At 48.9% G+C, this 26,759-nt stretch overlaps 2 protein-coding genes across 2 annotated transcripts; one reads left to right on the forward strand and one right to left on the reverse strand.

Annotated features, from left to right (window-relative positions):
• Positions 1–559: 559 nt before the first annotated feature.
• Positions 560–2,445, forward strand: spryd4 (SPRY domain containing 4). Its single transcript, XM_035382732.1, has 2 exons — positions 560–729; positions 1,396–2,445. The coding sequence occupies exons 1-2, from the start codon at positions 597–599 to the stop codon at positions 1,935–1,937; spliced, it is 675 nt and encodes a 224-aa protein (XP_035238623.1). The 5' UTR covers positions 560–596; the 3' UTR covers positions 1,938–2,445.
• Positions 2,446–3,631: 1,186 nt separating this feature from the next.
• On the reverse strand, positions 3,632–26,759 carry LOC118208244 (glutaminase kidney isoform, mitochondrial-like). Its single transcript, XM_035382731.1, has 18 exons — positions 26,270–26,759; positions 24,454–24,535; positions 18,990–19,111; positions 17,630–17,759; positions 17,219–17,298; positions 16,291–16,454; positions 15,239–15,297; positions 11,584–11,616; positions 11,127–11,185; positions 10,172–10,238; positions 9,940–9,990; positions 9,661–9,837; positions 7,200–7,331; positions 6,463–6,555; positions 6,196–6,257; positions 4,827–4,903; positions 4,314–4,377; positions 3,632–4,117 (listed from the first exon to the last, which is right to left on the reverse strand). Exons 1-18 carry the CDS (start codon positions 26,464–26,466, stop codon positions 3,964–3,966), a joined length of 1,803 nt encoding a protein of 600 aa, XP_035238622.1. The 5' UTR covers positions 26,467–26,759; the 3' UTR covers positions 3,632–3,963.

Here is a 26,759-nt window from a genome sequence, read left to right on the forward strand (position 1 = left end):
TTTTAAATACCCATACTGATGCACTATGTATATTCTTAAAAGTGACAAGTGTCTCATTCTGTTACGACATGGGATACTTCACTTAACTTGGTGTACGTGAAACAACATTTGGTATCTGTGGATTCTTCGTTTTGAACGGGGTGATACAGTCAACAGCTCCTTCATTGGTGACGCAGTGTACAGACGAAACGGGTGTTCTGGGTGCCCAGAACAGTCTGTGGATGCTTCACATTCCGTCTCATCTGCTCATAATGGTCGTGAAAACTTTTTCAAAGAGCTGTGAGCGCCATCTAGTGTGGAAACATTCTATATGCACAACCGCTGCTTATGTTTTGTACAAACATTGTTCAAATAACACGTGTCGGGACAGTTCAATGGAATCCTTGATTTCCACTTTTTTTTAACAACGAGAAGCGCCAAAGATATTGCGACTCCACAAAAAGAGAGCAATTACAGACCTGTTTGCGACAATGAGGTCCATCCACAGAACATTTCTGTGTATCCATGACAATGGGAAAACCAGCCTTCCGGTTCTGAATTGCGCGCATGCGTACGGTAAGTGATATACTCGCAGTGTTGTTCAAGATCGGGGAAAGATGGCAGCGCCCCGGAGCCTAGCGCTGTGCAGGCGCGCGGGGCCACGAGCCCTTAACGCGGTCCTGCACAGCCAGTCTCGCGTGCTGTGTCTGTCGCCGCAGCGGCGGTACGTCAGCAACACAGCGGGGAACTGTGAGTAGCCGATGCTATTTCGTTTATTCGTTCCTTTAGCATGACTCCAGACAGTCATATGCTATCTAGAGGTCAGATTGGGTGTGCGTACGTAGCTAGCATGCTAATTCCAGGCTGTTTACCACTCTCTTCGTCTCACCTCGTTCATTTGGTAGCTTGAGTTAGCTCACGTGCAACTTCAGCCAGGAACTCTACTCTTTGTTCAAAGTGATACGACTGGGTAGACGTTTTAAACATTGTAGTTCACTCTCTTGAGTCTCATTTAACTCTACAATTATATGTCCGTAGACTAAGGTTTTGAGGGTAAACGGGGCTGACCATTCGTGTTTTTTGTGTGGAGTTTGACTTGGCGTGTTAGCTAACTTAGATATGGGGCATAACTTACATAACTAGCTAACTCATAGTTAACCAAGAGGTATAGCTTTAACCAGATGAAAAGCCCCTAAATGATGCAATAAAAGAAGGAGCGATTGCAATGGCGAATGGTTGGTGAATAGCCATACGTGGAGCGAAATTTGTGTAAATGTGTTGCTGTAATACCACAACACACTTGCACAAATTTCACTCCAAGTATAACTATTAATGTGTTTCACTGTCGTGTAAATGCAGTGTGATATGCAAGTGCAACATCAGGCGCTCATGTTTACACCCCACCCCTCAAACCAGGTCTGCAATTTAAACTGGACGAGCGAACTGCCCACAGCAGCCTGGACCTCTTCAAGAAGAACACGGGCGTCATTTACCGAATTCTGGGTCTGGACCCCAGCCTGGTTCTGGACAACCCCGAGCGGTTCCGGGACTGGGCGGTGGTGTTCGGGGACGGGCGCGTGGACGGCGGGCGCCACTACTGGGAGGTGACCGTGCGCAAGTCCCAGGAGTTCCGCGTCGGCGTGGCGGAGGCCAGCATGTCCCGGGACGACTGCGTGGGCACCAACAGCTGCTCCTGGGTGTTCGCCTACGTGCAGCGCAAGTGGTTCGCCATGACCACCAACGAGATGGTGCCCGTGTCCCTGGCGGGCAAGCCGGACAGGGTGGGGCTGCTGCTGGACTATGAGGCAGGCTGGCTGGGGCTGGTGGATATTCAGGAGCCCCTGGTGATCCACCGAATCAGGGCCCCGTTCAGGGGTCCGCTGTGTCCCGCCTTCGCCCTGTGGGACGGGGAACTGCTCACCCACTCGGACGTGGAGGTGCCCCCGGGTCTGGAGTGAGACTGATACACATTCAGATTTGCACCCAAAACTGTGGGAACCGGGGGTTGTGATGTCATCGGCGGTGAGGAAAGGAAGACTCGAGGATCTCGCACTGCGGTCACCGTGCACGTGCAGAGCGGTTTCTTAGTGCTGTTCTTAGTGCTGCACGCAGGTTCCCTCCTCAGTTCTGGCGCAGTGGCGAGCAGGGACTAAGTGTGGCGTGTCCATTTTGCATGTTTTCAGGTTATAATGCCCGAGTCAAACTCCGTCACCCAAAGCTCATTTTCTGCCTCATCTTGTCAGGGTGTCTTTGCAATAAACTTTACATCGTGTTAAAAGATGTGCATTACGGGAGTTGCCTCCAGGCAGTTATGAGAAAAGCCATAAAAAGTTTAACCAGTTTTTTTTTTTTTACATCATTTTGTTAAAGCAAATTTAAAGCATTTCACAATGTATTAATTAGGACCTTGCTTGGACCTGTTACCAGAAACATTTACATAATAAAATAAAGTGCACTACTTGTTCAGTTGTTCATCTTTATTTACAGTAGAGCGGTATGTAGCTCAGACTTACATCCATACACATTGCAGTGAGTTTTCTCCTGTTTTGGCAAGTGACCTCCAAAGCTGTTCGCTCTGTAGGGCTAAGACATCAAAACCATTTCCAACAATCCTGCACTGTCCTCAGGGACGCATTAATGGTGATTGAGCAGCACACATCAGGCTTCTAAAAGTTGCTCCCATTTCAAGAGAATTTTCTCCTGAAATTTGATGTGCTAACTGGAAAAATAATTTCGGAGCACATCAACTAACTAATGCATTAGTGTGCTCCAAGCTTTTTCAAACTCATGTGCTCCCTGGAAAAAATGTTAGCATAGCGCCCTGCTCATTACAACAGGCAGCGTTTAAATTCCCATATCACCACCAGACCTTTCATCAGGAGGGATGAGTGCAGAACTGCTTGTCCTGTGCGAGCCAGACCAGCCTGGCACAGCAGGGCATCTCAGCAGCCCAAATTCATACGAGTGAAGACGTCCGGCAAAAAGGCACAAGTCTTTGAGTACAAGTGATTTACAAAAATGTGAAAGGCTTTGTGACCCAGACAGGTGGCCCATGTACGCTTGGGAAACCTGACTGGGGGGACATCCAGATGAAAGCTGTACTGGCCGCAGGTGTATCCGAGGTAATCAAAGGTTCAACGTAAGACTTTTGGGACTATCAGCATTTGCTCTTGGCAGTTTTTTTGTTTGGAAGGCACTCACTGGTTTTCACATCGGCAATATTACATACATTCATAGACCATCTTGCATTAAATATACAGTTAAATACGAAAGTATTGGGACAATGTCACAATTCTTCCTGTTTTGGCTCTGTACTCCAGCACATTGGATTTGAAATAAAGCTATGAATATCAGATTTACACAACAGTAAATTATTTTACAAAACCCCAGACTAAACGCACTCAGGAACAACAGGAAAGTATGAATACAACGTGTGCAACACCAGTTGTTGGAAAAACACTGGTACATAGAGATACATGCTAGCGTCTGTGTGTGTGTGTGTGTGTGTGCATGTGCGTGCGCATTCATGTGTTTGTGTTGTGCATGCATGTTCATGTGTTTGTGTTGTGTGTTGTGTGTGCGTGTTAATGTGTTTGTGTTGTGCGTGCGTGTGTGAGAGTGCCTGCGTGTGTGCATGCGCGTTCATGTGCTTGTGTTGTGCGTGCGTGCGTGTATGTGTGCGTGTTCATGTGTGTGTGTGGTGTGTGCATGTGTGTTCATGTGTTTGTGTGGTGCGTGCGTGTGTGTGTGCATACAGACAGATCTCTCTCTCTGCAGAAGTGAAGGCGAGTCGTTGACTTGTCATTGGCCCAGCAGAGCTCAGCCCAACCTGACAGCTCTGCGCTGGAGCCTATGGTGGGGCCTGCGCTCCTGTTGGTTTGAGTCCGTCGTCCTCGCTCAGAAACTCCGCAGAGAGAAGCGAAACGTAGCCGGGCCAATCCCGCCTCTGGGTTGTGGTCGTAGGAGAGCGAGGCCCGGGATTGGCTAAACCACGCTGTCCACAGCCTTCAGCTTCCCATGGTCCTCGGAGTCTGACTGCGACTCCAGCAGCAGGTGAGTGCGCTGGTACTCCTGCAGAACTTTCACCACGCTCTCCTGCCCAAACTGCATGGCATCATCCAGTGCACTGTTCCCCCACCTGACAGAAGGGGGCAGCAGAGAGTCAAGGAAAATGTGAAATCTGTATTCATCGCATGACTGTAGAGACAAACCCAGAAGGCCTTCGGCCTGATAGAACAGGTTTGACTCTGCTACAAGCCTGAGCTGAAAAAGGCCAGATTCAAACTGAATGTGACTGTGAGAGAGAAACTGAAGGAGGAAGTCACGACTCTTACCTGTCCTTGATGAAAGGGTTAACTCTGCAGTGCTCAGTCAGAAACACCACAGCGTCCACATGTCCTGCACACACAGACACGCACACAGACACGCAGGCGGAACAGAAATAAGTGGGTAAGCTTCATTCATTTAGCACTTTAAGCTCACAGTAAATCTCTCAAAAATAATAAAAATGCCAAATCCTCCCGTATGACTGACACAGTTGCCATGCTGTCACTTCACAGTCAGGTGTCAGAGCTGTAGACACATTTCCCAGCATGCTCTAAACAGCTAACATGGGCATAAAGGCACAACAATCACCTGTATTTATCAATCACTGGAGTTTAGCAAACGCTCTTATCCAGGATGATTTACAATGAGAAATAATGCAAAGTGCAAACAGGTAATCCACTCGCTCAAGAACAGTGCAGAGGACGTCACTCATTGGATAAGAGAAGAGGTGTGTCTCAAACAGAGCTTTTAATTGGATAAGGGAGCAGGTGTGTCCCAATCAGAGCCCTGTAGACACTGACCTTCAGCGGCGGCCACATGCAGAGGCGTGCGGGAGTCATAGTCCTGCTGCTCCATGTTCATCGCAGACAGAGCAAACCTGGGGGGGGGGCGGGGGGGGGAGGGGGAGGGAGGGGGAGAGAGAGGGAGGGAGAGGGGCGGGGGGGGGAGGGGGAGAGAGAGGGAGGGAAAGAGGGGTGGGGGGAGAGGGGGAGGAGGTGAGGGGGGGAGAGGAATTATTATGAGCATGTAAACAAGGAAAAGGAAATATTGGGTTGTTGGGTTAAATATGTTCGTCTTAATTCTGTGAGCCCATCATTCTCTTCCTGATTGGCCTGGCTTAGTTTATCAGGTTTGGCTGCTCTGAGCCTGGTTTGGCTGTTCTGGGTCTGGTTTGGCTGCTCTGGGTCTGGTTTGGCTGCTCTGGATCTGGTTTGGCTGTTCTGGGTCTGGTCTGGCTGCTCTGTGCCTGGTTTGGCTGCTCTGTGCCTGGGTTGGCTGCTTTGGGTCTGGTTTGGCTGCTCTGGGCCTGGTTTGGCTGCCCTGGGTCTGGTTTGGCTGCTCTGGGTCTGGTTTGGCTGCTCTGGGCCTGGTTTGGCTGCTCTGGGTCTGGTTTGGCTGCTCTGGGTCTGGTTTGGCTGCTCTGTGCCTGGGTTGGCTGCTCTGTGCCTGGGTTGGCTGCTCTGGGTCTGGTTTGGCTGCTCTGGACCTGGTTTGGCTGCTCTGGGCCTGGTTTGGCTGCTCTGGGTCTGGTTTGGCTGCTCAGTGCCTGGTTTGGCTGCTCTGGGTCTGGTTTGGCTGCTCTGGGTCTGGTTTGGCTGCTCTGGGTCTGGTTTGGCTGCTCTGTGCCTGGTTTGGCTGCTCTGTGCCTGGTTTGGCTGCTCTGGGTCTGGTTTGGCTGCTCTGGATCTGGTTTGGCTGCTCTGGGCCTGGTTTGGCTGCTCTGGGTCTGGTTTGGCTGCTCTGGGCCTGGTTTGGCTGCTCTGGGTCTGGTTTGGCTGCTCTGGGCCTGGTTTGGCTGCTCTGGGTCTGGTTTGGCTGCTCTGGGCCTGGTTTGGCTGCTCTGGGTCTGGTTTGGCTGCTCTGGGCCTGGTTTGGCTGCTCTGGGTCTGGTTTGGCTGCTCTGGGCCTGGTTTGGCTGCTCTGGATCTGGTTTGGCTGCTCTGGGTCTGGTTTGGCTGCTCTGGGTCTGGTTTGGCTGCTCTGGGCCTGGTTTGGCTGCTCTGGGTCTGGTTTGGCTGCTCTGGGCCTGGTTTGGCTGCTCTGGGTCTGGTTTGGCTGCTCTGGGCCTGGTTTGGCTGCTCTGGGCCTGGTTTGGCTGCTCTGGGTCTGGTCTCAGGCCTGGTTCGGCCTGTTTGTCAATCTGAGCTCAGTTACGGATGGCCATCGTACCTCCTGAGGGCTGAGACGTCCCCGCTGTAGGCCGCAAACATCACGTTGATCACAGATATGTTCTGAAAGAGGGAGTGAATGCGTTAAACAAAGAACCCTGCATTTAAATCAACAGATATTTCACAGTTCTTGTAGCTTTTCAGAGCTTTCCTTGTGTGTGTCTGGGAGGCAAACACATATAAGTGAAGCTAAGATACATGAAGCTTGCATAGATGTGCATGAGATACAAGCGTGTGTGAATCTTGCATGTGTGTGCATCAGTCTTACCCTGTCATCCCCGGCCGGCCTGCGCGGGTCCAGTTTTTTGGCGAAGTGTCTCAGGTTGTCATAGTTGTGGAAGTTGAATAGGGACACCAACTCCTGAGATTCAGACAAATTACACCAGAGAACCCAGGTCAGCTTCCGATTTAACACACAAACTGGCACTTAGACTCACAGCACCCCAGCACCCCACAGTATATTTCCCTCTGTTCTACAGCAGAGGTTTACACCAGGAGCACAGCTTTACTGCCAGAATGAGCTGCGCGAACATCGCTAATAATCCCCATATTCTTCCCCTCACTCTACAACCTGGAACACCTGACCAAACACTCACATCCCCATTAAGAAAATGAAACATTCTGAATCTTTTGTCTAAACTTTTGATTGAAATTTGGAGTGTTAGGGTTAGGGTTAGCTATTGAGTAGAGGAAGCAAAACTAGATATTCTTGTAGTTGCTGTTATCCAGAGAGATTTACACAGATTACAATCTTTATACATGATCCAATTATACAGCTGCACATTTACCAAAGAACTGCAGGTTAAGTATCTTTCTCAAGGGCACACTGGCAGCACCCCACCCAGTAATCAAACCTTCAACCTCAGTTACAAGTCCAGTTCCCTAACCATTCTGCCACTGCTCCACCCATTCTTATGTTCTTAATGGTCTTTAAAACTGGAACCAGGACCGATGGCAAACTGCAGCTTTTCTGGGAGGAGGTGATTGCTTCAGTCTCATGCCTACCTGGCAGAAGTGAATCCCCCGGATGCTATTCCCAACCTTGTCCAGAGGGGGCGACCAACACATTAACCCCATGATGTTGGGAACCACCAGTAACACTGCACCTGAAACTCCAGACTTTGCAGGTAAGCCCACCTGAGAGAGTGAGAGAGGGGGGTAAGGGGGGAGCGAGAGAGAGACATGAAAGCTTTTAAGTGTGTGCGTTTCCATGGTGCAAGTATATTTGGTTGACTGATGTGCATGTGTGAGTGTATGTGTGTTTGTATGCGCGAGAAAGCATGTGTGTTTGTGTATGTGTGAGAGTGTGTATATGTGTGCATGTGTTTGTGCGCACACGTGTGTGTGCGTGTGAGAGCATGTGCGTGTGTGTATAGTGTGTCGGTGTGTGTACTGTGTGTGTGTGTGTGTGTGTGTGTAACTCACGTTGAAGGCGAACTGGCCGGAGAAGTCATACATGTGTATAGTGTGTGTGTGTGTGTGTGTGTGTGTGTGTGTGTGTATAGTGCGTGTATAGTGTGTGTGTATAGTGCGTGTATAGTGTGTGTGTGTGTATAGTGCGTGTATAGTGTGTGTGTAGTGTGTGTGTATAGTGCGTGTATAGTGTGTGTGTATAGTGCGTGTGTAGTGTGTGTGTATAGTGTGTGTATAGTGCGTGTGTGTATAGTGTGTGCGTGTGCGCGTGTGCCTGTGCGTGTGTATTGTGTGTGTGTATAGTGCGTGTATAGTGTGTGTGTGTAGTGTGCGTGTATAGTGCGTGTATAGTGTGTGTGTAGTGTGCGTGTATAGTGCGTGTATAGTGTGTGTGTAGTGCGTGTGTGTATAGTGTGTGCGTGTGCCTGTGCGTGTGTGTGTGTATAACGTGTATTGTGTGTGTGTATAGTGCGTGTATAGTGTGTGTGTAGTGTGTGCGTAGTGTGCGTGTATAGTGTGTGTATAGTGCGTGTATAGTGTGTGTGTAGTGTGCGTGTATAGTGCGTGTATAGTGTGTGTGTAGTGTGCGTGTATAATGTGTGTGTAGTGTGTGTGTAGTGTGCATGTATAGTGCGTGTATAGTGTGTGTGTAGTGTGTGTGTATAGTGCGTGTATAGTGTGTGTGTATAGTGCGTGTATAGTGTGCGTGTATAGTGTGTGTGTATAGTGCGTGTATAGTGTGTGTGTAGTGTGTGTGTATAGTGCGTGTATAGTGTGTGTGTAGTGTGTGTAACTCACGTGGAAGGCGAACTGGCCGGAGAAGTCGTACATGTGTATAGTGTGTGTGTGTGTGTGTGTATAGTGCATGTATAGTGTGTGTATAGTGTGTGTGTAGTGTGTGTGTGTATAGTGCGTGTATAGTGTGTGTGTATAGTGCGTGTGTAGTGTGTGTGTATAGTGTGTGTATAGTGCGTGTGTGTATACTGTGTGCGTGTGCCTGTGCGTGTGTGTGTGTATAACGTGTATTGTGTGTGTGTATAGTGCGTGTATAGTGTGTGTGTAGTGTGCATGTATAGTGTGTGTGTAGTGTGTGTGTAGTGTGCGTGTATAGTGCGTGTATAGTGTGTGTGTAGTGTGCGTGTATAGTGCGTGTATAGTGTGTGTGTATAGTGCGTGTATAGTGTGTGTGTAGTGTGTGTGTATAGTGCGTGTATAGTGTGTGTGTAGTGTGTGTGTATAGTGCGTGTATAGTGTGCGTGTATAGTGTGTGTGTAGTGTGTGTGTATAGTGTGTGTATAGTGTGTGTGTATTGTGCGTGTATAGTGCGTGTATAGTGTGTGTGTATAGTGCGTGTATAGTGTGTGTGTATAGTGCGTGTATAGTGTGTGTATAGTGCGTGTATAGTGTGTGTGTAGTGTGTGTGTGTATAGTGCGTGTATAGTGTGTGTATAGTGTGTGTGTAGTGTGCGTGTATAGTGTGTGTGTAGTGTGCGTGTATAGTGCGTGTATAGTGTGTGTGTATAGTGCGTGTATAGTGTGTGTGTATAGTGCGTGTATAGTGTGTGTGTATAGTGCGTGTATAGTGTGTGTGTAGTGTGTGTGTATAGTGCGTGTATAGTGTGTGTGTGTATAGTGCGTGTATAGTGTGTGTGTATAGTGCGTGTATAGTGTGTGTGTAGTGTGTGTGTATAGTGCGTGTATAGTGTGTGTGTATAGTGCGTGTATAGTGTGTGTGTAGTGTGTGTGTATAGTGCGTGTATAGTGCGTGTATAGTGTGTGTAACTCACGTGGAAGGCGAACTGGCCGGAGAAGTCGTACATGTGTATAGTGTGTGTGTGTGTGTGTGTGTGTGTGTGTAGTGTGTGTGTATAGTGTGTGTATAGTGTGTGTAACTCACGTGGAAGGCGAACTGGCCGGAGAAGTCGTACATGTGTATAGTGTGTGTGTGTGTGTGTGTATAGTGTGTGTGTGTGTATAGTGCGTGTATAGTGTGTGTATAGTGTGTGTGTGTATAGTGCGTGTATAGTGTGTGTGTATAGTGTGTGTAACTCACGTGAAAGGCGAACTGGCCGGAGAAGTCGTACATGCCGCAGGAGTGCATGAGGCTGAGCGTGTTACGCACGGCCTCTCCGCTCAGCACGCGCTCGCCTGTGATTGGACAGATACCCCCATTGGCCAGGGTGGCGGCCATGACACTGCCCGACTCACAGGTGGTTTCTATGGAGCAGAGCTGCAGGTAGAGGAACAGCACAGGTGAGCTCAGGTGTGCCCAGAAACACAGTCAAACATAGTCCTGTCCAGGTGTGCAGGAGCACAGAGATCTGCAGGGTACCTGGAAATAGAAGTCCAGCGCAGCAATCATATCTGCTCCTCGGGGAAAGCACTGCAGGAGAGAAAGAGAGATATGAGAGAGAGAGAGAGAGAGAGAGAGAGAGAGATATAAGAGACATGCACGGGCTAAAATAATACTAGTCATAATAATAATAATACCACAGTGCTCTGGATGACAACATCCAAAAACGAAAGAAGAAGAAAAAGAAGCAAAAGAAGAAGTCTCAACTCACACGTTTCTCTTTGAGGTAGTATCCAATGGCAAAATTCCTGTCCCCAGTTTCTTTCTCTGACTGGAACCTGTCAAACCACACAGATGTGACCTTATGTTCATATGAGTGTCCTAATATACCACACTGCTCCCTACTATACCACACTGCTGCTGTACCACACTGCTCTACTGTACCACACTGCTCCCTACTGAACCACACTGCTCCCTACTGTACCACACTGCTGCTCTGCTATACCACACTGCTGCTCTGCTGTACCACACTGCTGCTCTACTGTACCTCACTGCTGCTCTGCTGTACCACACTGCTGCTCTACTGTACCTCACATCTGCTCTGCTATACCACACTGCTGCTCTGCTATACCACACTGCTCCCTACTGAACCACACTGCTGCTGTACCACACTGCTCTCCTGTACCACACTACTGCTCTACTGTACCACATGGCTGCTCTGCTGTGCCACACCATGGCTGCACCACATTGCTGCTCTGCTGTACCACACTGTTCTGCTGTACCACACTGCTGCTCTGCTGTACCACACTGCTGCTGTACTGTACCACACTGCTGCTCTGCTATACCACACTGCTGCTCTGCTGTATCACACTGCTGTTCTAATATATCACACTGCTCCCTACTGAACCACACTGCTGCTGTACCACACTGCTCTGCTGTACCACACTGCTCCGCTGTACCACACTGCTGCTGTACTGTACCACACTGCAGCTCTGCTATAGCACACTGCTGCTGTACTGTACCACACTGCTGCTCTGCTGTACCACACTGCTGCACCACACTGCTGCTGTACCACACTTCTCTGCTGTACCACGCTGCTGCTGTACCACACTTCTCTGCTGTACCACACTGCTGCTGTACCACACTTCTCTGCTGTACCACACTGCTGCTGTACCACACTTCTCTGCTGTACCACAGTGCAGCTGTCCATGCTCTGGGAGACTCACGTTGCATTGCTGAAGCCCACATACTCTCCGCCGGCCATGCCTTTGAGGAAGTCCATCATCTGTGAACAGAGAGGTGACAGTGAATCTGATGCCCAGAGAACCGCTCATGTGAGAGGTATCCTTTCTTTATTAATCCTCAGAACGATATGGCTGTAGCCATCAGTCGATCCTGTGTGTAGAAATTCCGGTTGGGTCTAGCAAACCTAAAATGGGTCCCAATGTGTCCAGTCACAGGTCCATTAAACTAATGATACAGGTTCTGTGTGTGTGGAATCACTACACTCAAACATGCTGAATGTAAAATGTAATTCTACCATAATTCAGGGACATACCATTTCCAAATGAATGCCAGCGTAATAGCAAAAAAACAAAAAAGAAACACCATATCAGGCAAAGATTGAGAAGGGGGTTTAGCACAAGAGACTTATGATCGTTAGGACTTTAAAGAAATACTCACAAGGTCAAACTTCTCTGCTTTATTGGATCCAGGCTGGAAGTAAAAGAACAGAAAAAGGTTAAGGGTTCCAAGCCTTTCTCAAAGCCCCCTAGAGTAGCACCCCTCTGATTGGGGACCCCAACATCAGTACAGCAGGCCCTGCAGCGACTATTTAACTCATGAGTAAACAGATGTACATCTAAGATGTGATGTCATATACTATCAATCAATATCAGGGGTAAACATAGTGAAAAATAACAATAAGATTTACAAGAATGACTAAAGACAAGGTTGGTTTTATCTTAAAATCAAATATATTAATTTACAAATAATTACAATATTTTATCATAAGAAACCAAATGTTCTAAAATACACTCTTCCAATTTCCCATTTCGTCAATCCCTGATTTAAGCGATCGAGTGTGAACAGCAATAAGGTGCAATAAACCCTTCTGCCACAAGATGGCAATGTAGTCTCATTTAAGTGCTGCAGATGCCGTGGTGAGGTCTTTCATTGGCTGGGGCGGTTTAGTTATTAATGAATTTGTCCCGGGATGGTAATATGAAGCCGCATTCAGGGTGTCCTAGGCCTCAAGTCATGATTGGGTTTCAGTGTCCTCTAAGATCACAGATGGGTCATAACGACCCTGCCAAACACACATGCTTCCCCAACTGCTGGGGCTTATATTCTCCTGAAAGGTCAGAGGTCATGTTGAATGTGGCTGGAGTGAGCATCTCACTGGGGTTATAATGTCCGGGTTGTGTCTTGGCTTTTTAAAAACCCCTGAGGTTCCCTAGGGGAGTCTTCAGGGTCTAAAACCTCAACCCCAATTTCCGTCCCAGTCCGTTCAACCAAGACCGTCTACGGTCAATCAGTCCCCCTGTGAATGCACGTCCCCAACTGCCAAACAGACTTCGGTTTATCTGATGTCAAAAACTCACTGAATCAATGTGGACAGATTCTGAAATGTTTTCAGTTTAATAAAGAGCTGTGTAGGACACAGAGTCTGTGGTAGAGTCCCCTCAAAGAAAATGAACAAATAAAATAAGAGCTTTCATTTAATAAGCCATCGTGGATCTTTTGTTACAGTAAAAAAAAAAAAAAAAGGTTTCACATATTCTGGCCATTTTGTAATATTAACAATCAGATTAAGTATCATGTTATGTTAGATACATGTAAACATGGGACTCCGGTAATGCTAGGCCTTCCCACCCTATCAGACACAGTATCTACGTCCTTCCCGCTGTCAGCCCACCCTATCAGACACAGTATCTACGTCCTTCCCACTGTCAGCCCACACTATCAGACACAGTATCTACGTCCTTCCCGCTGTCAGCCCACACTATCAGACACAGTATCTACGTCCTTCCCGCTGTCAGCCCACACTATCAGACACAGTATCTACGTCCTTCCCGCTGTCAGCCCACACTATCAGACACAGTATCTACGTCCTTCCCGCTGTCAGCCCACACTATCAGACACAGTATCTACGTCCTTCCCACTGTCAGCCCACACTATCAGACACAGTATCTACGTCCTTCCCACTGTCAGCCCACACTATCAGACACAGTATCTACGTCCTTCCCGCTGTCAGCCCACCCTATCAGACACAGTATCTACGTCCTTCCCGCTGTCAGCCCACACTATCAGACACAGTATCTACGTCCTTCCCGCTGTCAGCCCACACTATCAGACACAGTATCTACGTCCTTCCCGCTGTCAGCCCACACTATCAGACACAGTATCTACGTCCTTCCCGCTGTCAGCCCACACTATCAGACACAGTATCTACGTCCTTCCCACTGTCAGCCCACACTATCAGACACAGTATCTACGTCCTTCCCGCTGTCAGCCCACACTATCAGACACAGTATCTACGTCCTTCCCACTGTCAGCCCACACTATCAGACACAGTATCTACGTCCTTCCCGCTGTCAGCCCACACTATCAGACACAGTATCTACGTCCTTCCCACTGTCAGCCCACACTATCAGACACAGTATCTACGTCCTTCCCGCTGTTACGCGGATGATTCTGCCCATTCCCCCGAGAGTCAAATCTAAGGACAGGCTACGACAGGGTCACAGACTGCTCTTGGGGAACATGACCTACACTGACTCCCATTAATGTGGAAAAAGAAATTCTGGGCCGTTACAAGATTAATGATTACAGGCGTAGCTGTGTAAAGGTTATCAGCCTCCGGCTGTTGAAATACAAATTGTTGTTTGTTAGGTTAATATTAGACTTATTGCGCCTTCTTGGCGATGCTGCATATTTGTATTGCTGACGTTCTCCAGTACTGTGTGTCGCTCTGGGTAAGAAACACCAGCCAAATAACTGTAATGCAATGCATTACCACAGATTGCAACAGATTAAACCTGACCTCATATTGCCTGCTTGAGACATGTCATCTTTATTTCCTCTCTCCTTCTCTCTCACCCTCCACCGCTCTTGCTCTCTGTCTCTCTCTCCTTCTCTCTCACCCTCTACCGCTCTCGCTCTCTATCTCTCTCTCCTTCTCTCTCACCCTCTACCGCTCTCGCTCTCTGTCTCTCTCTCTCTCCCTCTCTCCCTCTCTCTCTGCTGACCTCTGTGCATGTTTTACTGATGAAATTCCACACACACCTCCCGCAAGAGTCCAATCGGCTGGCTGACGACACGCCCGCACACACACACCCACTCCGTCTCACATGCCCCCCCCCCCTCCCCCTGTGACACGCACAGGAAGCAGCCAATAAACAGCCAGTCAGGAACCAGGTCACAACATTAAACACAAACGAACCTGTGTGGGGTGAGGCGGCTGGCAGGTTGCCGTGTGGATATTGAGGTTTGGCTGAGGGTGCGAGTGGACTGACCTGATGTGGTCACCTGACCTAGACTGAGGACTGAACTGTGAAAAGGCCGAGGGGAGAGACTAAATCTGCTCAAACTGCTTCACTGTCACTCCATTCTGTTTATCAGTGATTAACTGCTCTCGTGTGTGAAAGCATCCAACGCAAGGCTTAATGCAAGGATAATACACACAGCGGTAGGAACAACATTATGCCACCTTTTGCAAAGAAACCGGAGAGGAGCTCTCCACCAATCACAGAGCAGCTGCCTTGAAAGATCATTTTTTGGCACAAATAGTGTGTTTTGCGTTCAAAGGCAAGAAATCCAGATGAATTAATGATTGATTTTATGTGTGCTCTGCAAATAAACACTGAGGATAGTGCCCTACATACCTAATTGTGAACCTGAGTCATTCTCAATGACAATAGTGCCCTAAAAACCTCATTCTGAACCTGAGAGTCATTCTCAATGGCAATAGTGCTCTAAATACCTAATTCTGTGCATGAGAGTCATTCTCAGTTTTAATTTTCTTGTAATCTGGAGTCAGTCTCTGCCTCAGTGGCGGCTGATGTGGATGTTTTTGCTGACAGTTTACAGAAGACCCCCAAAAATCCCCCGAAAACGCGACTCGCATCCATGTCTGGCCTCCAGGTCAACCAGCAGCCGGTGACGCAGGTTGCATGTTTATTTAACCTACAAATCTGGCATCACTTGCCAGCACACACACAACACGCAAACACACACACACACACGCACGCAGGCACACACGCACACACGCAAACACACACACACACACATAATGATGCATGCTCAGAGCAGTGTTTTCAGGTGTTTTGTGCTTTACCTTGATGAGAGAGCTGACGACGATGGCACCTGCATTGACCATGGGGTTATGTGGCTTTTCTGCAGAGAAACGGGGAGAATCAGGAGTGAAACTACAGCCCAATACCTACACACAGACAGCTTCTGTTAGAGTGAGAGGGTGAATGTGTGGAGTGAGAGGATGGATGTGTGGAGTGAGGGGGTGAATGTGTGGAGTGAGAGGGTGAATGTGTGGAGAAGATGAATGTGTGTGGAGTGAGAGGGTGAATGTGTGGAGAGAGAGGGTGAATGTGTGGAGTGAGCGGGTGAATGTGTAGAGTGAGCAGGTGAATGTGGAGAGGGTGAATGTGTGGAGTGAGAGGGTGAATGTGGAGAGGGTGAATGTGTGAAGTGAGCAGGTGAATGTGTGGAGAGGGTGAATGTGTGGAGAGAGAGGGTGAATGTGTGGAGAGGGTGAATGTGGTCAGGGTGAATGTGTGGAGTGAGAGGGTGAATGTGGAGAGGGTGAATGTGTGAAGTGAGAGAGTGAATGTGTGGAGAGGGTGAATGTGTGGAGTGAGAGGGTGAATGTGGAGAGGGTGAATGTGTGGAGTGAGCAGGTGAATGTGTGGAGAGGGTGAATGTGGAGAGGGTGAATGTGTGGAGTGAGCAGGTGAATGTGTGGAGAGGGTGAATGTGTGGAGAGAGAGGGTGAATGTGTGGAGAGGGTGAATGTGGTGAGGGTGAATGTGTGGAGTGAGAGGATGAATGTGGAGAGGGTGAATGTGTGGAGTGAGAGGATGAATGTGTGGAGAAGGTGAATGTGTGGAGTGAGAGAGTGAATGTGTGGAGTGAGAGGATGAATGTGTGGAGTGAGAGGATGAATGTGTGGAGAGGGTGAATGTGTGGAGTGAGAGGATGAATGTGTGGAGAGAGTGAATGTGTGGAGTGAGAGGATGAATGTGTGGAGAGGGTGAATGTGTGGAGTGAGAGGATGAATGTGTGGAGAGGGTGAATGTGTGGAGTGAGCAGGTGAATGTGCAGAGTGCGAGAGTGAATGGGTGTGGGCGGGACAATGGGCGTGGCCTCACACACCTTCCTCGTTGAGTGACAGCTTGTTGAACTTGAAGCCGCTGGGCTCCTTGCCGATGTAGCGGTGCACATGCTCAGTGCCGGCCTCGTGCACAGCCACAGCGTACCCTAGAGGCTTCACACAGGACTGCAGGCAGAACGGCACCTTGGTATCGCCCACAGAGTGCCTGAGCATGGAGAGAGAGAGAGGTTTTTGATGAATTTGCAACTGTTTTTGCACCTTTTTTATACCACCCTTAAACAGCTGGCTTAATTTTTTTTTCCATATCAATATTATTGTTAAACTCCTCATTAAGACCCATTATGGGGGGAATTTGTCACTATATTCATTCATTTAGAAAATCATATTCAGGTATATTTTCTTTTCTTCCACCACTGGTAATACACATGGTGCCCAAAACATTAAAAATATATATTTTAAATATAAGTTAAAGATTCCTCCTAGTTAAGCCATTTCCAAAGAAATCTTTTTAGAATTCCGCATACATGTCATAATCACCGATTAATTGCTTCGTGACGGTTAGCTACCACGCACAAAGAGTAGGAATCGGTTTTAAGTTTTGTTCACTCTCGTAATCATATGACGTAAACTGGCCAAACGAATCCTGCTGCTTTTACAAACTGCAAAGGCTCCCTCAGCTGCGTTGAGATGTGATTTCCACAGAGATACCGATGCGCTGCCGTGTCCGTTTGTTTTTAGAATTTGGAATCGCGTTCAAACTAATTAGAAGGAACGGCGGTGAATTATGGGCGATCCGACTGAAATAGCCGCGATGCTTGCGAGTATTATTAATACGGAACTTGCCTGCAAAGTGATAAAGCTTTCTACTCTGCCTGTACGCGATATATAAGCGCATCAGAATCGAGTAGGCATTCATCCCGTGATAGTCATTGTATGCTTGTACGTGTTATAATAGATTTACTCTCTTACCGCTGTCCATCCACTGTACACAGTGATACGCCCCATAGAGAGGGACTAAACTTCGCCAGCTGAGGAATATAGTCCGCTACCTGTAGGAGGGAGAGACATTCTTAACAATCAAACAATTCTATTTTCTGTTCATTGGTATGCTGTAGAGACGGGGTCAGCCATATTTTCTTGTGTAGCCGGGAAACATTGGCTAAACGTTTGTGTCAAGAATCCCTGTGTGAATAACTGAATTATTAAGAGAGAGAGAGAGATAGAGAGGTGGTGGTTGAATGGGCTACATTTTTAGTGCTATAATATTCATGCTGTAAACCCCTAAGTGGCTTTAGTTAAAAACAGGACCCCTCTGTTGGGAGAACGGACAAGATGAATGAGACCCTGGCAGAGAGCATGTCGGGGGCGGGGCAAACTCACCTGCCCCCCCCCCTGTCTCTCAGCCTGGTCGTACAGCTGATTGATGTTGGAAGTGAAGGCCTCAAAGTCTGGGATGATGAACTGCTTCTTGAAGGCTTGGGTCAGGAGGACGAGGTTACTGCCCACACACCTGCAATACAGGTACATCTGGTAACACACCTGATAAAACTCCTAATACACCCACAACACAGGTAACACTCCTAACGCAGGTAACATGCACTGTGAAGCACTGTGTCACTACCCAGTACCCATCATCGAAACAATGTGAATCACCTGTGACAGGTAACACACAGAACACTATGCCCTATAGCTGCACTGACTCTGTGCCTACAGCAGTACTGACGCTGTGCCCTACAGCAGTACTGACTCTGTTCCTATAACAGTACTGACTCTGTGCTCTACAGCAGTACTGACCCTGTGCCTATAGCAGTACTGACTCTGTGCTCTACAGCAGTACTGACGATGTGCCCTACAGCAGTACTGACTCTGTTCCTATAACAATACTGACTCTGTGCTCTACAGCAGTACTGACGCTGTGCCTATAGCAGTACTGACTCTGTGCCCTACAGCAGTACTGACTCTGTGCCCTATAGCAGTACTGACGCTGTGCCCTACAGCAGTACTGACTCCGTGCCCTACAGCAGTACTGACGCTGTGCCCTACAGCAGTGCTGACTCTGTGCCTATAGCAGTACTGACTCTGTGCCCTATAGCAGTACTGACGCTGTGCCCTACAGCAGCACTGACTCCATGCCTACAGCAGTACTGACTCTGTGCCTATAGTAGTACAAACTCTGTGCCCTACAGCAGCACTGACTCTGTGCCCTACAGCAGTACTGACTCTGAGCATACAGCAGTACTGACTCAGTGCCACTGACTGTAATTCAGCCTGAAAGATGATGTAAATAGAAGAAGCATGAACTGAATGTGCCTTCTCACAGTGACAGTGTACACCTGACGGTGTTTATACACAAACACACACACACCCCCCACACACATACACACACACACATCCCCCTTCCCTACACACACACCCACACATACACCCCCCCCCCCCTCCCCCCTTCCACACACACACACACACACACCCATACCCTTCCATCACGCACACACACACACACACCCTTCCATCACGCACACACACACACACACACACACCCATACCCTTCCATCACGCACACGCACACGCACACGCACACACACACACACACGCGCACACGCACACACATACACACACCCATACCCTTCCATCACACGCACACACACACACACACGCCCGCACACACACAGTAGCTAGACGAGGGCAGAGAATGAGAGACAGACTGACAGGGAGGAATGGACGAAAGGAAAGCAGAACTGACTTCCTGAAGAGGTCCCGGTCCATCATGGCCCCCCCAGCGGAATCCTGGACAGACCGCCGCAGATGATGCATGCAGTCCGTCAGCCGGGGGTCAGAGGTCAGCAGCCCTGTACTCTTCAGCGCCTGAGCAGGAGCATGATGGGTAGGTTAGACTCTCCAGTCTCCATGGTGATCATCAGCCAATCATACACAGCCGCCCTCACAGGAGTTATCCCGTTGTCAATTCACGTTACGACACGTCTTGTATTTACATACACGTTTGTTGTGATGTTTTAGTCTGACGCTACAGTATTTAGGTGGGGGAACATCTTCTGATTTTGGTAGGCTTGATAGAGGGCTTGATACAGTGTTAGATACTATCTAGTATATTGGTAATCCGAGCACTAATTTAGTGAGAAAAATGGCGAGCATCGTTGGGCTGAATGGCCTGTTTCGTCACTATATTATGTTATGTTAGTCTATGTTAGTCTATATTATGTTATGTTAGTCTTTATGGTGGTTGTCAATTTTAAAAGTAGCTGCAGAACAAAGTTTGTACTATTTAAGATTTAATGCAGTCATACAGAAATGTCAGAACTCCACAGATTAAACGCAGCGATCAGCTGTAAAATCCCCAGCGGCCTGTCTCCAAGCCCAAGCATCGACCCACGCATGTGGATCCATTTATAAACGTCACATTTCCCTGACACCGTGCGGCTCCTCGTGTGAACCTTTTTCCACACGCCGGCACCCGTGCTCCTGGCTAACTAACACGCTAGTGTCACAAAGATACATAACTTAACAACATGTCAAACGTCCAAAAATAGACCAGCGTGGACCGTAAACACTCACCCCGGTCCCTGTATGTTTCAGGAGGTTTATCGTATTTGCCCATAGCGCAAGTCCGCTTAGAGGGCTGTCTATCAAAGGGGAAGTTGTGAGTACTAATGACTGTCCTCCAGATTTCCAATTCAGGCGTATTTTAAGCTACAACAAAATAAATGTTAAAAAATGTTTGGGTAGGAGCCTTCCTGGACTGTGTGTGCGTGTGTGTGTGTGTGTGTGTGTGTGTGAGAGAGAGAGCGTGTGTGTGTGTGTATGTATGTGAGAAAGCGTGTGTGAGTGTGTGCGTGTGCATGTGTGCGTGTGCGTGTGAGTGTGTGCGTGTGTGCATGAGTGTGTGTGTGTGTGTGTGTGTGTGTGTGTGTATGAGTGTGTGCGTGTGAGTGTGTGTGTGTGTGCATGTGTGCGTGAGTGTGTGTGTGAGTGTGTGTGTGTGTGTGTGTGTATGAGTGTGTGTGTGCGTGTGTGTGTGTGTGTGTGTGTGTATGTGTGTACGTGTGTATGTGTGTGTGTGTGTGTTCACATGACAGCTCTGCTCCCCCATCTCTCTGTGGCAGCACAGTGACAGCTGCAGGACAGGGTGTGAGGGCATTTGGGGGAGGGGGGGGGAGGGGGGGCATCAGTGTTGAGTGTCACAAGGGGACAGTTCTGCCTATGGAAAATCTCACACGCACACATAATCACACATACACACACACACACACACTCACTCACACATACACACACACACGCAATTGTATACATACATACACACACACACAAACTCATAAACATACACACACACACACACACGCACACACACATTCTGTATAGGGCCCTGTGCTCATTATGTCAGTGTGAGTCTGTCGCTGCCTCCACACTTCAGACATCGGCCCGCTTTGAAGACCCTCTCAAACGTCCCCCCCCCCCCCCCCCCCCCCCCCACCCCCCCCCCCACCCCCCCCACCCCCCAGAAGCCGCAGTGTTCACAGCTCAGTCTGCGGCCTCACAAACCAGAGCCCCCCTTTCCCTGTACCCCACACCACCACGCCCCGACAGACCAAACCCACAGCCCCCCTTTCCCTGTACCCCACACCCCCACGCCCCGACAGACCAAACCCACAGCCCCCTTTCCCTGTACCCCACACCCCCACGCCCCGACAGACCAAACCCACAGCCCCCTTTCCCTGTACCCCACACCCCCACGCCCCGACAGACCAAACCCACAGCCCCCTTTCCCTGTACCCCACACCCCCACGCCCCGACAGACCAAACCCACAGCCCCCTGTACCCCACACCCCCACGCCCCGACAGACCAAACCCACAGCCCCCTTTCCCTGTACCCCACACCCCCACGCCCCGACAGACCAAACCCACAGCCCCCCTTTCCCTGTACCCCACACCCCCACGCCCCGACAGACCAAACCCACAGCCCCCTTTCCCTGTACCCCACACCCCCACAGACCAAACCCACAGCCCCCTTTCCCTGTACCCCACACCCCCACGCCCCGACAGACCAAACCCACAGCCCCCTTTCCCTGTACCCCACACCCCCACGCCCCGACAGACCAAACCCACAGCCCCCTGTACCCCACACCCCCACGCCCCGACAGACCAAACCCACAGCCCCCCTTTCCCTGTACCCCACACCCCCACGCCCCGACAGACCAAACCCACAGCCCCCTGTTCCCTGTACCCCCACAGAGCAAACCAGAGCCCCCCTTTCCCTGTACTCCACACCCCCACGCCCCGACAGACCACACCCACAGCCCCCTTTCCCTGTACCCCACACCCCCATGCCCCGACAGACCAAACCCACAGCCCCCTGTACCCCCACACCCCCACAGAGTAAACCCACAGCCCCCTGTACCCCCACACCCCCACAGACCAAACCCACAGCCCCCTGTTCCCTGTACCCCACACCCCCACAGATCAAACCCACAGCCCCCTATTTCCTGTATCCCCCACAGAGCAAACTCACAGCCCCCTGTTCCCTGTACCCCCACACCCCGACAGACCAAACCCACAGCCCCCTGTTCCCTGTACCCCCACACCCCCACGCCCTGACAGAGAGATGCTCACGTCAAAACAACAGGTGAGCAAGTCTCATGCACAGAGGGAGAGTCCCTTAATCAAATATAAATCCCTGACTAAAAATTAAAAGCACCCAGTCGAACAGATGGTTAGTAAAAATTCAAGCTACATTTCAGTTTTAAAGTCTAGTGGTTAAACTCGCTGAAATAAAAGTACATTTTAAAAAAATAGCCTTGGGCATTACAACATGCAATTAACTATTCATGGTTTAATGCTTTCCACACAAACAAGAAAGGCTTTTATTCCCGCTAAAGCAAACTCTGAAGATCTGAAGAAGGAAGAACGTTTAGGAAAACGAACTTTAAGCAGAGCTCCTTTATTCTGTCTGTGACTGATTTCAACCATTACATTACATTACATTACAGGCATTTGGCAGACGCTCTTATCCAGAGCGACGTACAACAAAGTGTATAACCATAACCAGGAACAAGTATGACGAAACCCCTAGAGAGAAGTACCGGTCCAAGTGCAGGGAACAACCGCATAGTTCAACTTGGACCCTGAAGGTTAAACTGATTAACACTAACACAGCGAGAACGGCAACAACGCAATCTATGGAAAAAATACAAGCAGTAGTTAAGACAACCAATCACAGCACTTTACTAGTGAGACCAAGTCCTTCTCATTGGTTCAAACTAGTCAGTGATTGACAACTCATTTTAGCTTCATCTTTTATTAACTTCACAAAATCTCACTCAGTGGCCAATCACTGGTCAGGCCCATGATGCTTGGTTCAGAGCACTTTAAGCAGGGTGTTATGGGTCCTGTAGTGTGAGCAGTGTGTTATGGGTACTGTAGTGTGAGCAGTGTGTTATGGGCCCTGTAGTGTGAGCAGGGTGTTATGGGTCCTGTATTGTGAGCAGTGTGTTATGGGTCCTGTAGTGTGAGCAGGGTGTTATGGGTCCTGTAGTGTGAGCAGGGTGTTATGGGTCCTGTATTGTGAGCAGTGTGTTATGGGTCCTGTATTGTTATCTGTGTGTTATGGGCCCTGTAGTGTGAGCAAGGTGTTATGGATCCTGTGGTGTGAGCAGTGTGTTATGGGTCCTGTAGTGTGAGAGGTGTGTTATGGGTTCTTTAGTGTGAGCAGTGTGTTGTGGGTTCTTCAGTGTGAGCAGTGTGTTATGGGTTCTGTAGTGTGAGCAGTGTGTTATGGGTTCTGTAGTGTGAGCAGGGTGTTAGGGGTCCTGTAGTGTGAGCAGGGTGTTATGGGTCCTGTAGTGTGAGTAGGGTGTTATGGGTCCTGTAGCGTGAACAGTGTGTTATGGGTCCTGTAGTGTGAGCAGGGTGTTATGGGTCCTGTAGTGTGAGCAGGGTTTTATGGGTCCTGTAGTGTGAGCAGTGCATTATGGGTCCTGTAGTGTGAGCAGGGTGTTATGGGTCCTGTAGTTCTCATAATTACATCAGACTGCAGAACTCAGTTCACCTCAGCTGTTTCAGCCCCATTCATCATGAATACTAACAAAACCTGTTCCTGGAGATCCTGTAGGTTTTCATTCCAAACACTACATTACAGGCAAACCTAACAAGACTCACCTCATTCAACAGCTGGGGATCTTGTCATGCTGCTTATTATAAGAGTCAGGTGTGCCAAATTAGGGTTGAAATGCAAACCTACAGGATGGTAGATCTCCAGAAGCAGGCTTGGTTACCGCTGCCCTCGGGTATTTGCTCTACTGTAATACCAGGCCCTAAGCATGTGGACAATGGAGGGAATGACCACTAGGAGAGAACTGTGGTCATTAGACCTCATTAAAATGGCCGACACTAAATAGCCAGGGTCATTAGACCTCACTAAAATGGCCACCAACACTGCCTCAACAGCTACTTCAACTATTTATGAACAAATCCAAAATATGCAGAGGCCAAACTCTTTTTTCTACAGCTCTTTTTTCAGACAGCCACGCAGTTCTTTAAAATTAATGTAAACATTCTGGATGACTGTTTTACTCTCCACCCCCTCTCTAATTACACCATCTTTATTTGGACACAGAAAGTGGGAAATAATAGATCGATGCCCTGTTAGAGTAGAGATAATGACCTACGTGGGGGAGGGTGAAACCAAGACTGGCTGCTCCACACAAAGAGTCCCTGAGGGGGCAGAAATGGTCTGAAGGCAGGTTAAATACTGACTGACGCCTCGCCCTCTTCTGCCTGCAAAAATATTTCACTCTGTACAACTCACTCCCACCGACAGAGCCACTTCAGGACTGACATTAAGAGGTCATTACAGGACCTGTCAATGTGCCTACCATTTCTTCCCTTTTAAACTCCCATTGCCAGACCACAGCTTACGGGGGAAATGCCATGTCTGAGCTGAGCAGGCCCAAGAGAAAATGTCCCCACGTGACACTGTACAAGCAGTTTCTGAGTGGGAGGGGCCTGCTGGGTGGGAGGGGCCTGGTGAAACGCTCAGTGCTGCTCAGTTTGCTCTCTTCTCATTGGCAGAGGCGTGAGAATGTAGGCGTGGCCTGAGGTCAGAGTGTGTGGGTGAGGGTGGGTGTTGGGTTCCCCAGGGTTCTCCAGGGTTCCCCCGGGTTCTCCGCGTGCCGGTTCTCTCTCTCGGTACTTACAGAGATGAAGCGAGAGACGGGGATCCTCTCCTCTCCCTCTGTGATGGTGTAAAAAAGCATGTCCTCCAGACTGGACAGTGGCCTGACAGAACACACAGAGAGTCTGTTCAATGAACCGCATACACACGCACATACACACATGCACATACACACACACACACACACGTTTGTATTGCTATACTTGTGAGGACTTCCCATTGACTTACATTCATTCTGTAACCTCTAACCCTAACCCTAACCCCAACCACTACATGCCTAACCTTAACCCTAACCTTAACCTAATTGTAACACTAACCCTAACCCTAAAGCAGCCTCTTGAACTTGTGGGGACCAGCAAAAGGTCCCCACCTTGCATACTTTTCCTCATCTTTCTATCCTTGTGGGGACATTTGGTTCTCAAAAAGATAGTAAAACATGCCCACTCACACACACACACGCTCACACACACACACGCTCACACACACACACGCTCACACACTCTCATGCTTACACCAGGCCCCATCCCTAAGAGGAGTGGGGATCTGCAGTGCAGGAGCCTGCATGGAGCTGTGACCAGTACAGTAGAACTGGCCCGTGTGGATCCTGGGGAGGGGGGGGGGGAGGGGTTGCACCTCTCCATGGCATGTGAGTCATTAAGACTATTGTCATGTTTATTGAAAACAAGCATGTTTGGGTTCGGGGGTGATCTTTTCTGTGGGGGGGGGGTGTGTGTCTGTAGACCAACATGCAGGAGGCCACGGTAGTGCTGCAGGGCAGTGAGGGTGAGGTCTCTGATTTGGGCAAAGCGTGGGCCGGGGGTCACACACGGCCCGCGGGTCTTTAGGGGTCACGTCTCCGCGCACATTAACACAGAATTTGAGTGTTTTGAAACGATGCATGATGGGTAATGTACTGGGGGTGCTGTCTGTGAAGGTGAGGTGGAGGTATGTTTGAGTGTGGGGGTTGGGTATTATTCATGGGGGTGTTTTTCTTTTTTTGTGAGGGGTGGGGGATTTGGATATGCAAATGGAGGGTGAGGGCAGGTCTCTCTCTCAAGAATGCCACAGACATTCTCACATGCCCTTTTGGATTGACAATTCAATAATTCAGGGAAAAATTGCTCTATGTCTTGCAGATTTATAAGGATAACTTTACAGTCTTATACAGTCGAAGTGACATTTTTTCAGGTAAGCTACTGTAAGGTCACCGAAAAAACCTCCACCTGACTGCAACAGCAGAGAAGAAACTTATTCCAACAGGTTATGGTTCATTAATGAGCCCCACCCTCCAGAAATTTAACAGATGTGCAATTAATGCTCCAGGCATACTGTGTATTTAAAGGCAAGGCCTACTATTTTTTAGGTTTCGTATTTGATCAATTTTTTAAAGAAGCATGTATGATTTTTTTTCCATATCTGCTGGACCAAACAAATAAAATATTCAGTTGTGTACATGTAAATATGTACGTACGCATCTGTAAGAAAATTATCATTAAGATGATGTTTGCCATCTGTGAAATATCTCGATGGCATGCAAGTTGCAGCTTAGTCATTTGTGACATCTGCAGGTCTGGCATAAATCCTACATTATTTCTTGGTTTAGCAGACTGTCTTACATGAATTCCCTTACCCTGGCTGCGTTTTAGATACATTTCCAACGTTTTACATGTGTTGCAGGTTAGGCTAAAACTTGCTGGGTGAGTACAACTCGGTCCGCCTGGAATTCGATACCACACCCATATGGTTACAGTGACTGGTCCTTGCCTATAGTACAGCACCGAAACCCGAACAACGGTCCAAAACATGAATTACAGTACATCGGCACAGTTTGGTCTTACTTGCAGTCCATGGCCGTGGGTTCTACGTAGGACTTCGGTTTCTGCGACGCGATGCCCCAACAGAGGCGCTGATTAAGGGTCCACATCCGGTCCAAGACGCAGCTGTTGCCCCCGAGCAAGGGTTTTTCGGCACCATTTTTCGCCAGTAGCCGCAGAACTCTCGCATTTGCCCCACTCAGGGTTCTCAGACAATGCATTGTAGACGCGCAGCGGTCGATGTGACAGGACAACCTTTTCAATGAGACCGGCCCGCTTAGCCAATCTTAGAACCACCGTTCAGTTGCGAGGAGATCCCGTCCGTTACAGGTGTTGCTCCGGTTCAAGCAGCGCAGGCGTTGGTAGAGAGTTACCCGAGCACGCGTGTGGACAGGCGTCACAGCAATGGTTCAAAAATAAAACAAGACTGCGAGATATGCGGCAGCTACGGTGACGAATGACCGCGTAGGCTACGTGCAGTCTACTGTGGGAGGTGGCTGGCTGGTTTCGGCTA

The sequence above is a fragment of the Anguilla anguilla genome, chromosome 11, assembly GCF_013347855.1.
Source record: "Anguilla anguilla isolate fAngAng1 chromosome 11, fAngAng1.pri, whole genome shotgun sequence".
NCBI classification, from domain to species: Eukaryota; Metazoa; Chordata; class Actinopteri; order Anguilliformes; family Anguillidae; genus Anguilla; species Anguilla anguilla.